Consider the following 16245-nt stretch of genomic DNA (forward strand, 5'->3'; position numbering starts at 1 on the left):
GTCATAATAGGCGTTCGTGTGATAATCCGCCGCTCAATAAGAAGAATAAATAAGTCCATTTTGATTTTATTTGTTAAGACAATTCTACTTTAAATTTCGATTAAAAATAAAAAATGAATTCATCTTGAATTCATATCGTTCTAGTATGATTGTATTTCACATCGTTGAACATCCGATGTTTTTCAATGTAATGCTATATTGGTGGTTAAATGGTATTTGGAAAGTCTACTCTATGTTAACTTATTAGACCTTTTGTTTTGGATTTATGATTTAATAGTTGTATTTCGTATATATTTTGGCTATATTTTAGTTGTATTTTGTATGATCTGGTAGATTATACTTATTAAGTTTCTTAACTTTGTTAACTATATTTGATATATATTTTACATATATTTGAAGTGTATTTAGTTGAAATTTTAAATTTTGTAACAAAGTTACATGGAAAAGTAATCTTAAAAATGATCTTATGGAATATATATAGACTTGAGTTATATTTTAATGCTCCATCACAAAGGATTGTGGTACTGTATATATGTTGTATTTAAATGGTTATATATACTACTTTGTTAAATAATACATTTCACGAGATAATGAAAAATGGAATTTATGCATTGAAAAGATAACATACTTGAAAGAAACAACAATATAAAAACCATAAGGTGGTGTTCAATATTAATCATCCTAAAAAAGATTCTTTTATACATGAAACAATATGTCCAAAATGAAAAAACAGCAACAAAAGTCGCAACCAACTATGCTATTGTTCAACATGAAAATGAAAAAACACAAATGAATTGGTGGCCTAATCAAGATCCTCTTTATCAAACTATATTTGCATCATAATCAGCGTAACGGTCTAATTGGTCTTGGAGGCTGCTCGTTATCACTTGACGCATTGTTGTTTGACTTATCCCATGCATAGTCGCATAAAAGGGCGCCGTATCTCACACGGAGTAACTTTGCATCGAATTCGGTTGGGATGACTGCACTTGAGCTCAAGTATTCAGCGAAGGCGGCCACATACACACCACAATCCCTGGAACAAAAATGATCAAAAAATTTACTTATCAAAAAACCACGAAAAAAAAGATGTATTTATTGTGTTTTTTATTGGAAGAGATTCTTACATGCTAGATGGAGCTTGTTGCGGGAGATTGTCTACATTCACAATGTCAAAGTTGTCGGTTTGTTCTCTATTTACGTAAGAAGGATGTGTGGCAAAATCTATATCCGCCTTCTTCTCATAGAAATCGATCATTTGTAGGCTTGTGTGTCACTAGAGTAGCCAACATTTTCACTCCGACTCTAACGACGACATCATGCCTGCTGACTCGGTATGAGTTGTATACGTAGATGGACCTGTTTGTAAAAAGAAAAAATAAGAAAAAAACAAACATATAAAATTTGTAGAAAAATGAATGATCTTTTCATTGGATGAGAGCGAGACACAGGATGAATGATATCACAACCAAAATCCAGTGATTTTCCTCTTTTATGTTGACAGGAATTAGTACGTTGTCAACAGTATACCATGGTACATTAGCCAACAGCCTGTGCCCGTTAATGTACTCACACAGTTCATCTTCCTTACTGGCGACACATGTGGATGAATCAGGGTTTTCCCAAGATTTGTAAATTTCAGCAACTAAAGTGTGAAAAATACAGCTGGCAGTGGTGAATCTATAGTTGCTGTTATTGTGATACTTCCCCTTCTTGCGTAGGTAGTAGAAAATAACATCAATATCTTTGTAAAAACATCAATTCGGTGACTATAATCAACACTATGTTCAAAACAAATATTGCTTTGTATATATAGTAAATATAGTGCAATATACTCTTATATATAGTAAAAATACAATTAACGTATACACAGACGATCTTGTCTTTGAACTAGTAAATTAATGTACGTATATTAAATATAGTGCAAGTATAATGATGACAATATTCTATAAATACAAGTTGTGACAATAAGTACCTCAACCTACTCCCTCAACTTAAAACTATAAAAACATGGTTCAAATGAATTTAAAGGCATCGGCAAAACGGATACACATATACACATATATATAAATCTTGCTTTAAAAGTTAAAAGTTTCGATTAAATATAGAGAAAATATATGGTAAATATGCCTGAAATATATTTTTTACAATATATGTCAAATATTGTAAAAAATATACTCTAGATACATCACATTGTAATTCTATTATAAAACATAAAAAAATTAGATAACAAGCGAGAAAGATATCAAAACCTCATCGGTCCAAAGTTGCCCATCCATAGATAACAAGTAGAACCGAGTTTTTGTCGGCTACGGTTGTAACGCCTAAATGAAACCGAAGTTCGGCATCCGCAAGATCGAGTCCTTCCTTGTTCTTTACGTAATGATTTTCATTTGGCTTCTGTATATCAACAATGGAAAGAACATACGTTAAGTTTATTGATAATTGAATTCTGGCAAAATAAAAAAACAAGTTGTGACAATAAGTACCTTTTGTCATGCGATTTCAATAGATCGTTCTCAAGCCACTTTTGATATTCTTGAAGAAACGAAGTATCTAACGGGGCATTTATAGGGTGGTCAACAAATGGGTGTTTTTTTTGATAAATGCAAGGACTGATATTTTTGGCAGAAGAACCGTGAGCTAAAATTGGGACAATAAGGGGACGGAGTTATATTTGCTTGGTTTCCTTTCTCGGGCGGCACACTGGATGGACAATGATCTTTTTTCGAGTTTGAAAAGCGTGCGATCTCACCACTTGAGCTTTGGCCCGCATTTGGTTGTACGGGAACTTGTTGTCCGGTTTCATCACTTGAGCTGTGGCCAACTATCGGTTGTACTCCAACTTGTTGTTCAGTTTCATTAGTTGAACTTTGTCCGGTTGTTGGTTGTACTCCAAGTTGGATTGGTATATGAGAATCAGGAATCATCCACTGAGACATGGTTACCGGGTTATTGTCCACATTACGAGGAGTCCTTAAACTTGACAAATCGGTTTGATCATCGCGTGGTACTTGGAGGAGGACCGAGAGGAATAACACATGCTAAAGGGCGATTGATTAGCAAGTCCGCTACCATTTCCTCGATGCGGTAAATTCGGCATTAGCATTCTCCATATCGCCGATTTCTTTGAGATTCCTAAAATAAAAAACAAGAAAAAAACGGCGGTGTTTGTCAATTATTGCTTATCAAAACGACATTTTAGTACTTAAAAGCCACATTTCGGTACTTACATCAAAATTTAAATGGATTGGTGTTATGGGCACTCCATCTTTTGTGCATCACTTTTAACTCCGATTTCTTTATCCACATCAACAACAGAAACCGGATCATTAATTGGCAACCCAACTCCCTCAACCTAAAACAATAAAAACATGGTTCAAATGAATTTAAAGGCATCAGCAAAACAGATACATATATACACATATATAGTACTGCTTTAAAAGTTAAAAGTTTCGATTAAATATAGAGAAAATATATGGTAAATATGTACGAAATATAGTAAACGAAACGAAATAAGTAACGATGAACATAATAATCAAAATACAATTAAAATACAGCCACAACATATATGAAAAACTAATATTAAAATATCAATCCAAAACAAATATAGCATTGCTAGTATATATAAACACAATCATAACAAAAATAGCACAAATAGATACATCAAAAAGGACACTACTAACAAATCACCATGTGAAAACTATATATGTAAATACACTATAGGTAATACAAAACACGTAAAAATCCAATATTTCACTTTGAATAATATCTTGCAAATATAGAAAAGTGAAAGAAAAAATGAGTACCAACTTTGGATGACTCCTACTGCGGAAGTGGCACCACCACCTTGATTCTCTTTGGTTGAAAGCTTTCTTTGTACCGCCACTTTGATTGCCTTGATAAATCCCACCATCACTATGTAAGTCGGCTTTTAACATTGTGTCGCCGACCTTTAAAATTTTCCAAAAGAAAATATAAAGTCTTCCAATAAATATATCAAAATAACTTAAAAAGTAAATAATTTCCATTTTTAGTGTTGATTTTTACCTTATACGGTGTTTGATTGCCCTTTATTGCATCTAACAACTTTTTGAAGTAGTTATCCATGTAGTCAAACACCTACGGTTTTGAAAGATAAAAAATAGAATTAGAATCGTTAATTACTTGACACAAGCAATATGAAGTAAAAAAAACATATTGAAAACAAAACGCCTACTTCTTTCTTGAAAATCCGAATCTCTTCCCTTATCGGAGTTAAACTCATACATTCGGGGTCTTTGTAGGTGCATCTTGTTTCCTTGTCCCTTTTATCCCATTCCTTCCGTGATGGTTGTTTCTGGAAGGAGGAACGAAGCTGAAAGCTGCGTCCGTTTCTTGCCTCGCGGGGAATCGAAATTGGCACTCCTTTGTTCTTTGTTTGCCCTTTGGACGGATGCGGTGGTGTGGTACTAAAATCATCGTAATCATCGTCTACCAAATCGGTATCATGTACACCATCAACTCCATGTTTGACGTACGGTATGTCATGTGCAACGGGGAGGCAATTTAAGAGTTTCCAACTCATGGGGTGTTGGCACAACTTCCTCGAATCTACGGGGCCCTGTGAACAACAAAATATAGAAACTATATTACCGTATATATCTACATTGGTAACATACTAAAAAAATGAGGAAAATATAGTCAAAATATATTGATCACAAATGACTTATTTCATAAATATAGACAAAATATAATCAAAATATAGCATGTAAAACAAACATATTAAAATAGTTAAATGGTAAAAGACACAAAAGCTGTTAAAAGGCTGTTTTACGGATTTTTATCGTCTCGAACATGCCATCCATCAATTTCTTGAATTACGGTTTTCCTTCCGTAGTTCGCCGGTTCAAAATTCTAGGAATTAAATTCCCGTCTTAAGCTAATGGTGGACGGGACTTTTGAGCAACATTCATACAACCATACTTGCATAGCAAGCGGCAAACCATGAATCCTATAATATTTCTTAAAACCGGCATATTTACGCCGATGCTTACAACCAACTCTCTAAACGAATCTTTACCCCAAGGATACTCATTATATCTCCCGTCCTCTACAACATCAAAATGGATCCTTGGTATGTTTGTTGAGTTCGGCTCACCACAATGTACCCACGTATTTATGAAATACAATATTGCCATCTTGTTGCGTCATCCCCTTTATCATCCCGAACGATCTTGTTGAAACACTCAATAAGCTCGTGTCTTTTAACTGGCAATTGATTCTCCTGATTTCTACCAAAATAGTCCACCATAAGCCTATTCGGTTTTGAGTTATCATAAACAAAATCATTTTCATCAGATACACAATCTAGCCCAGTGATCAGTGCAAATTCTCTAAGGCCAAAACGCGAACTTTACCATTTATTTCAAATGTAAAGCACCTATATATCTTGCCCCTAAGTTCTTTGACCATAAAGCAGAAAAATGCGTGCTTGTACATCCAATTCTTTGCATTACGAGATATTTACCAAAACAAGAATTCCTAAACATATCCATCGTGGATGCATTAGTTTGCCTCTAATATCTTGCATTACATTAACATTCGTGTATCTACACATAGATGGTGCCACGACGGGGTGCTTGGTAACCAAAAATTTAGATACACAGAAACAACATGCCAAAAAACACGTATGATTAACATATATTGACTAAATGTACTTAAAAATATATACAAAAATAAGCATCAACAAAATAATAATGAATGTACTTAAAAATCTTAAAAATCAACTGTAATAATAACTTGTCAACAAAATATACACAAAAATAAGCGAATGTACTTAAAAATCTTAAAAAATCACGGTTATGGTGAAGAAAAATACGCACGAAATAAGCGAAGAAACAAGTGTAAAAAAAACACGGAAAATATACTTAAAATGCACACAAAATATAAATCTGTTTAATTCATAGATGCGTAATAATGAACAAAAAAAAAAAAAGAACTAAATATATCTGAAAATACAACAAAAATATACCTCTTCATCATCATCCTCATCCACATTACGTTTGGCTTTAGCAATTTTCTTGCCCTTAACATTAACAACATTGTCACCGACCTTTCTCTTCTTTTGTTTCTCCATTTGAGAAACATTTTTCAATTTTTCTTGTTGTTTACTCTTCGAATCAACATATTCCTTATAATGCCTAGGATCGTTAATTCTTTTTGAACGATTCTCGGCATAAGAAACTTTGCAATGGAAGTTTCATGTTGAGAAATTCCCAAAGAAAAATTAGGAATCGCACATTCGGGTTCTATACTGTATTTCTCATCGGAGTAGCGACTTTTTTAGTCATTCCAATTGAATCTAAGAAAAAACAACCAAGAACAAACAACGTTAGTTACTTACTTAGACTAGTTACTTACTTAGACTTGCATTCCCGATTCAAACGAAAAAAAAAAAACCCAAAATATAGGTTAAATACAAGGTAAAAAATAAAAATACGTATAGAATCTTACTTTATTTTGGGAATTAGATTTGAAACGTGAGAGAAATCAATGAGTAGTTAATTAGAGATATAAAAGGAAGTTGAATAATTGAAAAAGCGATTTGAAATTGGATGAAAGTAATGGATATGGTGAATAATGGCGTCTATTTAGGATGAAGGAGAGAGACACGTTTTTTTTTTTTTTTGGGAGTGGGAAGTTATCGGATGAGTGGTAAAAACATGGTAGCTATGTGAAGTAAATATGATATATTTTAGCTACTAAATATAATTATTGAAAAGTTTAGTTATGTTCCATAAATAGGTAATAATGGAACCTATGCCAAGTAAATTTATCTTCAAAACATTGAAACTCCACAAAGGAGTATAGGTGCTATGGTTATGTATCACCAGGCGAGATGAAAAGCCTGGTCTTCATTTTTAGCACAATATGTTGGAGATCAGTATGAGTACTGTGCTCGTGAATTAAAATTAATTTTAAATTTTCTCTTGGTATTTATAATAGACTACGTATACCACTTAGAACTTGCACCGTCCTGTAAACTAGACATCAAATAAGTTAACTCTCTTATATTTGTTCATGTTCATTGCTTAAAAGTTTGATGGAAGCAATTTTGACATTTTCCCAAATGTAGTTTATTAACTGTTTTCTACTAAATTTTCAGGAACACTAGTCCACCCCCTCCTGGTTGCAAGGATCAAAATGATGAAGCATGGTTTTTCCTCGTTCTCAATGTTCGCTGTGATGCTGACGTTATTTCCATGTCCAATAGTGCAAGATTTAAACTTGATTTTAGTTTGTTACCAAATTCATTGATTAAAGTTGAGAACTCTTCAAATTTTTGTTTTGATAATGGTTTTCGTATCCACTTTTTGTCCGAATTCTCGGTATTCATTATTCGGAAGAAAGATAATATTTACCCATGTCTTTTTTTCTGTTTTCAATCCGGTGTCCAGTATCCGCATTTGTGCTCGACCAGATTCTGATTTGCGTCGAAAAGTCCTACATTGGGGTAAAACGCTTTCTAACAAAGGTGATTCCACACCTCCTTATCAAAAAAGAAAGAAAAAGAAAGGTGATTCCATACCCAAGGTTCAAACCTAATTCTCTGATTAAGGACGAAGGAGTAACATAAAATATCCTATTGAGAAGAAAGTAAAATCGAGTTTACCAATGACCATGTAATATATCTTTTATATTCTTTGATCCAAAATAGTTATAGGATTTGAACTACAAAGATCAAAGCACTTCATTTTGGTTATGAATTTGGATATCGATTCTTTAGTTTTTCATGAGTAACGAAAAATGAGAGAAGTGTATGTTTCCAAAGATTAGGAACTTTATCATCAAAATTAATCGAGTCAGACATACTCATATTAGAAGGCAGAATTAGAACTTGCCCCGAGTAGAGAAACTTGTAGATGTCTATGGGCAGACGCGTGAGTCTCTTCTCTCACGCCCAAATGTACATTTGAGAAACACCTGTTGCATGGGGCTCGTCTCATAATTTTATGTGCAATCGTGTGTAATTAGCATTATAGATCCTCACATTAAACTAACCCTTGACTCTTCAAAAGCCAATAAAATTGATCACAACTAAGAACTTGAGAACACTGCAAGTAGAAGTAGGAGACTAATATCATATCTAAAATTAAGTTTTGATGAAACCTTTCGTCACATATATTTTTCTTTTCAAATCTTATTTTCTATTTTGTTATATATATAATAATACCTTCCCATGTTCATTGGTAGTTATTTAATAGTTAAATGTTAGTGAATAACAATATACAAATAATTATATATTCACAGAATAATTTTCGAGTAACGTATTGTAGAATTATTGTTTGTTAATATATTAACTTGTTCGAAGCACACAGCGCTGAGTTGTATTATGCAATGTGCATTAAAGTCGGTTCTGTTTTCTAATTTATCAGTAACTTGGTTTTTTTCAAACCAAAAAACAATCAATAATGGAAAGTGTAGTCTCTCACGATAAGTTTTTAAAAATTTAGTATTAAAAGGTATTTCTAAATTGATTTACTTCTTAGGAGGTATAGATGATATTTCTTTCCAATATGATTAATTTTTCTTATAATGTTTGGGCTGTTAGGATGTCGTAGTTGATTCGTATGTCACGATACTTTAATTTATCAACACTTGATGTTTATCAACTACTTGTAATCAACTAAGCGAAACAGATTTTTTTACTGCTTTTGGATTACAAGTACTTTGAATGTTTACCAATGCATAAATAAGGCAAAAAAATACTTATAAACTGATTTGACCAGCTTATAAGCTCAGCCAAACACCCTCTTACTTTTGCAACATAAAAGACTATTAATGTCCGGAGTTATATATAAGGGACCAAGTTAGGCCCATATATAGTATCATTTCGATTGATTGTATCGTTTTTCGTCATTTCATAATGTCACGCATCAGCAATATGAGATGAAGAATAAGCTACAATATTACAAAGAAAAAGTAAAGTGGATAAAGAGTAAAATATGATTATCAAAATAATAAATAAGAGCAATATAAGAAAGAATTAAGGTACCCACGCGATCACACCAAATCTTGTTGGAAATTTTACGGAAAATACTTCATCACGAACACTTGTAGGGACTTCTCTTCATCACGAACACTTGTAATGACTTCTTCTAAGCTTGAGGAAAATACTTGATCACGAACAATTGTAGAGAATTCTTCGTAGCTTGAGGCATGCCAATGGCACTGTCTTTAAGGATATTTCACCCGGTATGGGTGTATCCCCCAGGATTCAACAAGCTCTTCTAATACAAAATTAGGAGCCAGAATCTAACAAAGATTTATTTTGGTGAAAAACCCAGCAAAAGAAAGGAGAATAATTTATGTTTTCATCATTTCTATCTCATCACCAAATGTTAGGACTTGAATTATATAGGAGGAAGATCATCAACCAATAGGCTGACCATCGATAATAAACCAACGTTATCATCAGTTTGAATGCCAAGTAATGACACTTTAAAGATTGTTATTAAATAATAATAAATACGAGTAAAGAGCTAACAATGGTCATTCCACCGTTTAGAGTATATAATGACTATTCAATATGGTCTTTTATTGGGTAGAATGAATAGGCTCATTATTAAGGATTTCAATGCCTTCAACGGATAACATAGAGTAAATACTCATTTTGAAAACTTTTAAGACAATTTGATCAAATTGAAGATAATAATAGCGTTTGAAAACGTCAACTTCATTCGACATGAATTCTGCCATTAAGGCTAATAAAATAGTAATAAATCTTTGTACTAAAATTCATTGACCAATTGACCGACCTCATTATTTTGAGATACCAAAAAATAATATTTTTCTAACAATCCCCCATATATCTCAAAATAATAATAAAATTAAAATAAAAAGTTTTGCTGGGTTTTCACATATGAATATAATGCGTCCAATCTGGTGTCGCGTAGACTATGAACCAGACCTAGACAAAATAAGATTATACTTACAGAATAATCGGTGAAGTTTAGAACTTCTATGAACCAAGAATTCTTTTGTAAGCCCATGGTCTTATTCTATCACATTATACTCGCACAATCTTTGTCGTTATCGCGGTTTTGCGCTAAGAGGCCATGCGCGTGTCCTGGTATTCATGAGTGCTCTAGAAATCCGTCACAATTTCATAGGAGCGGCACCACTCCACACTCATATAGGTCCACCCATCAAGTGTATTCTGCAGAGCAATACACCACCTATAAAGGATATGGTAATGGATTAAGAGTTTATAGCTCAACCTCACTTTGCCTTGCAGATTTGCACTATATTCACACACCATAGGAAGAGACGTAATTTAATAGTGCACTTTGATCAACTAATGACTTGTTATTACCCATATGAACCTAATTCATGGGATCTCCAATCACATAGGTTGGGTTACCATCATTGTTAATCTTCTCAAATGACAAAAATAATCTCATTCCCCTCGATGTTTCTTATAGTCTGTGAATCGGCCAAATTCACCTCAGACTTCACACAATTATAAAAACTATCACATCTCACAATAGCGCTATTAAGAAATTATTTTCTCACACAACTAATGTTGTTTGGCAACCACAATATATACATGTTGGTTTTATCCCAACCTCAATACTCACTAAGAAGCATCTTAGCCTCATCACTAGCCAACTTCAAACTATAAACTCATATTTCATTATGGTCTACTTGGCTTATTTTCATATTGATTATTACACCCCCACAAAGAGTAAACACATACTCACTAGTGGATTTTGAGATCCACTCAGCATCATTGTATCCTCTCTAGTACATCAAATATTAATTCACTATAACACTTATCCCTCAATTGGTTCTTTTCAAAACCATGTACTGAGAAAAGAAATAACGCCATACTTTTTTTTTTTCAAAAACATTTTGAATAACAAGACCAACTGAAATATTATCACTTTTAAAACATTCTCTCAAAACAACTCTAGTAAGATATCATGACCCCCATAATTTCAAAAATTTCAAAGTAAGGACTTTCATGACTCATAACACCGTAACCCCCACATTTTCAAAGTGTTTAAGATAGGGGAACAATAGTTTCATAACCTCATAAGTAGTATTACTAATTCTCATAAAACATTTCATCTTATAAATAACAAGCTAATAATATAACTCACCCAAATAGCTATACTCACAATATGTCATCATCAATAAATATTTTTAAGAAAAACAATATGAGAAAAATAAGTATCGATATTAAAAGTATTTTTTTAAAAATAGTAAGCACATATAAATCATAATTCCCATATTTATTGTCCACAATTTGGAAACAACCTCATCATCTTCAAATAGAGTATTCACTCCAATGATAACACCAATATTTTTCAAAAATAATGTTAAGAAGTTTTTTTTTTCTTTTTTATATTATTCTAAGACCTTGAATAGTTCTTGAATCACCAACACAAGTAAATCATTTTTCTTCTTCTTCAACTTGAGTGTAGAACTCAAAATTAACTTTACTTGCACAAATATGATTAGTAGTATCAAAGTCATCTAACACCCAATATCTTACATTAGCCACAAGATTCGCTCGAGAAATGACCACAATAAATATATCATCCGCTTAACCAAAATTATTTTTAATTAGCGGGATTATCATTCTCCGAATTTTCTCTACATTGATGAACATGATGACATAGTTACACAAAATAATAATTATCTCCATCAAAACCTTCTTTAACCAAAGTAAAATTTCCACATAAATATCTCACATTTGTAGAAAAGAAATTTGTCATAATTCAACATTTCTTCATCCAAATCATCAAGCAAGATAATTTTAAAGCCTAAATTAAATTTACCAAATCTCTTTAATGTGCAAAGAACACAACTTATACAAACACAGATCTCAAAGATAGGTCTACAAATTCTTGCACCATAATTAATCTATAAAGATAAATATCAATTTCAAGCCAACTTTTCAAAAAATTATCACAACATATAGATGCATAGTATTATACATATCTTTGCACTCATCTTACCACCTCAAATATAAATCATCCACAAATATACAAATGACTTGGACATTATTTAGGAGCTACCTAAAATAATATAATAACAACACAAATTCATCACAAACCCAAAATCAATCCATTGTATTCAGCATTTTGTTGACCCAAATGACTAAGACAACAAAAAACATGATTAATTTCAGAGTCCATATTATCCAATATAAAAATGTTCACCACAAAATCTCAAACTTGTAGAACATCATTATAAACCCACTTATAATTTTACACTAGAAATCTGCCCCACAACTCAATATTAAATCTTAGAGAAGATAATCACTAAAACTACTATCCAAGCACAACTTAAAAGTCTCAAATAAAAGTATAAATTAATCATATCAAAATCATTACTACTTTACTTTTAGATCATATATTTTCCATTATACTATAATTCAGAAACATACCTGTAACTTAGACAGATTGTACTAAGTTATTTTCTTTTAATTTTCCGTAAGAACATAGCATGAAATATCCTTAAGATTGTTGAAAATTTTACGGAAAATACTTCATCACGAACACTTGTAGGGACTTCTCTTCATCACGAACACTTGTAATGACTTCTCTTCAACACAAACACTTGTAGGAACTTCTTCTACGCTTGAGGAAAATACTTGATCACGAACAATTGTAGAGAATTCTTCGTAGCTTGAGGCATGCCAATGGCACTGTCCTTAAGGATATTTCACCCGGTATGGGTGTATCCCCCGAGATTCAACAAGCTCTTCTAATACAAAACTAGGAGCCGAATCTAACAAAGATTTATTTTGGTGAAAAACCCAGCAAAAGAAAGGAGAATAATTTATGTTTTCATCATTTCTATCTCATCACCAAATGTTAGGACTTGAATTATATAGGAGGAAGATCATCAACCAATAGGCTGACCATCTGATAATAAACCAACGTTATCATCAGTTTGAATGCCAAGTAATGACACTTTAAAGATTGTTATTAAATAATAATAAATACGAGTAAAGAGCTAACAATGGTCATTCCACCGTTTAGAGTATATAATGACTATTCAATATGGTCTTTTATTGGGTAGAATGAATAGGCTTATTATTAAGGATTTCAATGCCTTCAACGGATAACATAGAGTAAATACTCATTTTGAAAACTTTTAAGACAATTTGATCAAATTGAAGATAATAATAGCGTTTGAAAACGTCAACTTCATTCGACATGAATTCTGCCATTAAGGCTAATAAAATAGTAATAAATCTTTGTACTAAAATTCATTGACCAATTGACCGACCTCATTATTTTGAGATACCAAAAAATAATATTTTTCTAACAATCTTACATAAATGACAGTTTTCATGTTACCTAACACCGAATTTGACAATACAATACAATGCACTTTAAAGTAGCAACAAGCAAACATATTACTAAAAGGATTATTTTGGGCTTTTTGTCTCAACCGAATCCTCTAATTTGACCGGTTTGTTCAAATCCTAGGAGCTGTACGCTAGGAAACCTTTTCAGAAACGGCACAAACAAACCTTTGATGAAAAGGTTTCCTAGCGTACAACTCTCACCAATTACATAAAGAAACCTCGTATAAACCTTTTTCACATAGCAAATTCAATTTTTTGCAACCCAAATGGAGTCTAAAGATCAATTTCCATCAACTTCAATGCAATATTCAATCTTGAAAATCCCTGTTCTGCCAGCAGAACTCGTTACTGAAATCCTCTCAAGGCTTCTAGTGAAACCCTCTTGAAATTCAGGTCTGTTTCAAAATCTTGGCTTGCTTTGATCTCTACCCCTGAATTTATCAAGACCCATCTCAGTTTATCCGCTAATAACAAGGACCGCACCCACCATAAGGTTATAATGTATTCTGGTCCGGACTATGGCTCGTTCAATCTTAAAGAATGTGCTCTTAGGTGCTTATTTTATGGTTCTGTTACAGAGGTTGTTCACATGGATTATCCCATGATATCCCATGCATTGGACAGGTCCTGGATTCTTCATGTTTCAATTGCGGGTTCTGCCAATGGATTGATTTGCCTTGTCACTAGGGACTTGGACTTTGTTCTATGGAATCCGTCAATTAGAAAGTACAAAAAACCGCCTCATCCTAGACCTACATTGAGGTATGATGGACCCATATATGGTTTTGGATATGATGAGTTCCGTAATGATTATAAGGTAGTGGGTATTTTCTGTAATTATTATTCAGATCAAGTGGAAGTCAAAATATATAGTCTAAAGAGTGATTCTTGGACAAGGGTTGACGATTGTCAAGACGGGCTGCAATTCTATGGTTTAGGTAAGTTTGTGACGGGAAAACTTCATTGGCCTACTGATCGTATGTATGAGGACTGGAACATCATTTCCTTTGATTTGGCTAATCAAAAGTGGGGAAATGTGGAACAACCTTGCTATGGACAAGGAGATATTGCTTTGTGGCTGGGAGTGTTAGGAAATGATCTTTCTGTCTTTAGTGATTACTACAGAATTCGAGTAGATGTTTGGGTTATGAAGGAGTACGGGGTAAAAGAATCTTGGACAAAGATGTTTACCGTCAATTATCCTGTTGATCCAGTGTTGGATGGTCATATGTTTTCGCTACCCTCTTTCATGTCGAATGAAGGTGAAATTGTGGCCGTGTTTTAGTTCATTGTACCTGATCTACAATCCGAAGGATAAATCGATAAGATTTTCAAATGCTGTTAGCTTTTATGAATATCTGGAGGCAGAAATATACGTAGAAAGCCTAGTTTGTCCTTTTTCTAGAGAAAGGACTGAGGATGTAACAAAGAGCAAAACGCTGAAAAAGCTCGGATCAAGATAATCGAGTAACAAATAACTTGTAAGAGTACTTCCTTCTCAGTTGTTAAATGTTATTTGTTATTTCAAATATAGAGCAACACACATTTGTGAAGGATATCTTTAAACCATATTGCTTTGAGTCTTTGGCCATTTTTCTTTATGCTCTATTTTTCAAGGAACACTAATTTCGTCTTCAACTTCATGCTAAATGGCGCTGAAAATTGTCTCTTCTTGAGCTGTGTTTTAAGGGGAAATTATGCCTATAGAGAGTTTTTTTTTTTAAAAAAAAAAAAAAAAAAAAGGAACACCAGGGACATGGAAATCGCCGCCCAGGTCCTTGATTAACTTTTTTCTGGTGAGAACTTTATAGGGGAAAAGGAGGGAGAATGGAACATGGATTGTTTATTTCCTCTCGACTAGTTTTGGTCTTTTACTTGTTGCTAATCGATAGTTGTATGTTTTCTTGAGGACTATCGTCTCATTAATTTTACTTATTTTATCAATCAAATGATTAACATTGACATTAGCAAGATTGCATTGCAAGGAGATAGCATTGCAAGCAGATAGCATCTTAGGAGCCTAATTTAGCTGCTATATTCACGAGGACGGGGGGTTACAAAAGAACAGGGGAATATAGGAGAAAGAGATTTTGTTTAAGAAAGGCTCTATCTATTTATGATAGATGGAAGTGCAAACTTCTGTTATTTTTGTTAATTTGAGCAAGAATGATTCCTTCTATTGTATATTCTTTTATGTTGCTTCTAAAAAGAGCCGTGAACTCTATCTATAATTTTAATTTTTTCTTAAGAATTCGTATATATTCTGTTATATGTTTCGAATATCAAAAGTTAAAATAGTTAGGTCCAGCGGTTGTGTTTCACCAAGGGAAAGATGAAACCATTGTTTAATGCATTTCGAAGTGTAGCTCTATTTTATCATGCTATCAACTATCTATTATGATATTCCGAATATTTGAATAAGACGCTGTATCCAAGAAATGCAAACAGGGAAAGGTAGCTAATCATTGTAGAAATACAATGTCAATAGTTTAACACATAGCCATTGATTAATATTGTGGTTCTAGTGTTAATTTGCATATGTTGTGAGCTATTCTATTGAACAAGCGAGGGAGAGAAGCCAAAGGGCGGGCTCGGTGTGTGTGCCTGGAAATATTTGAGCGTTGTATCTTTTGAGCAAGAAAGGGTCATGGACTCAGAGGTGTTTTTTTCCCCTTGAACCATCTCAAGTCCCCAGTTGGGGGCTTCAGTTTATTCTCATAGCACAAAAGAGGTTAAAAAGAGGAGGATCAAATCAAGCCTCTTCATTACACATTTGATATGCATATTGCCTTTAAACAGCTGACTAAACATACCTTCATAAAGGGGTATAAATAGAAAAAACTGGAACCTAAACAATTGTTCCCTAACTAATGAAA

The 16245-nt window shown here is 33.1% G+C and overlaps 1 protein-coding gene across 1 annotated transcript; it reads left to right on the plus strand.

The window, feature by feature from the left end:
- Window positions 1-13868: 13868 nt before the first annotated feature.
- On the plus strand, window positions 13869-14654 carry LOC132061149 (F-box/kelch-repeat protein At3g23880-like). Its single transcript, XM_059454014.1, has one exon. It carries the CDS (start codon window positions 13869-13871, stop codon window positions 14652-14654), a length of 786 nt encoding a protein of 261 aa, XP_059309997.1.
- Window positions 14655-16245: the final 1591 nt, after the last annotated feature.

Source organism: Lycium ferocissimum, chromosome 1, assembly GCF_029784015.1.
Source record: "Lycium ferocissimum isolate CSIRO_LF1 chromosome 1, AGI_CSIRO_Lferr_CH_V1, whole genome shotgun sequence".
In the NCBI taxonomy this organism is placed as follows: Eukaryota; Viridiplantae; Streptophyta; class Magnoliopsida; order Solanales; family Solanaceae; genus Lycium; species Lycium ferocissimum.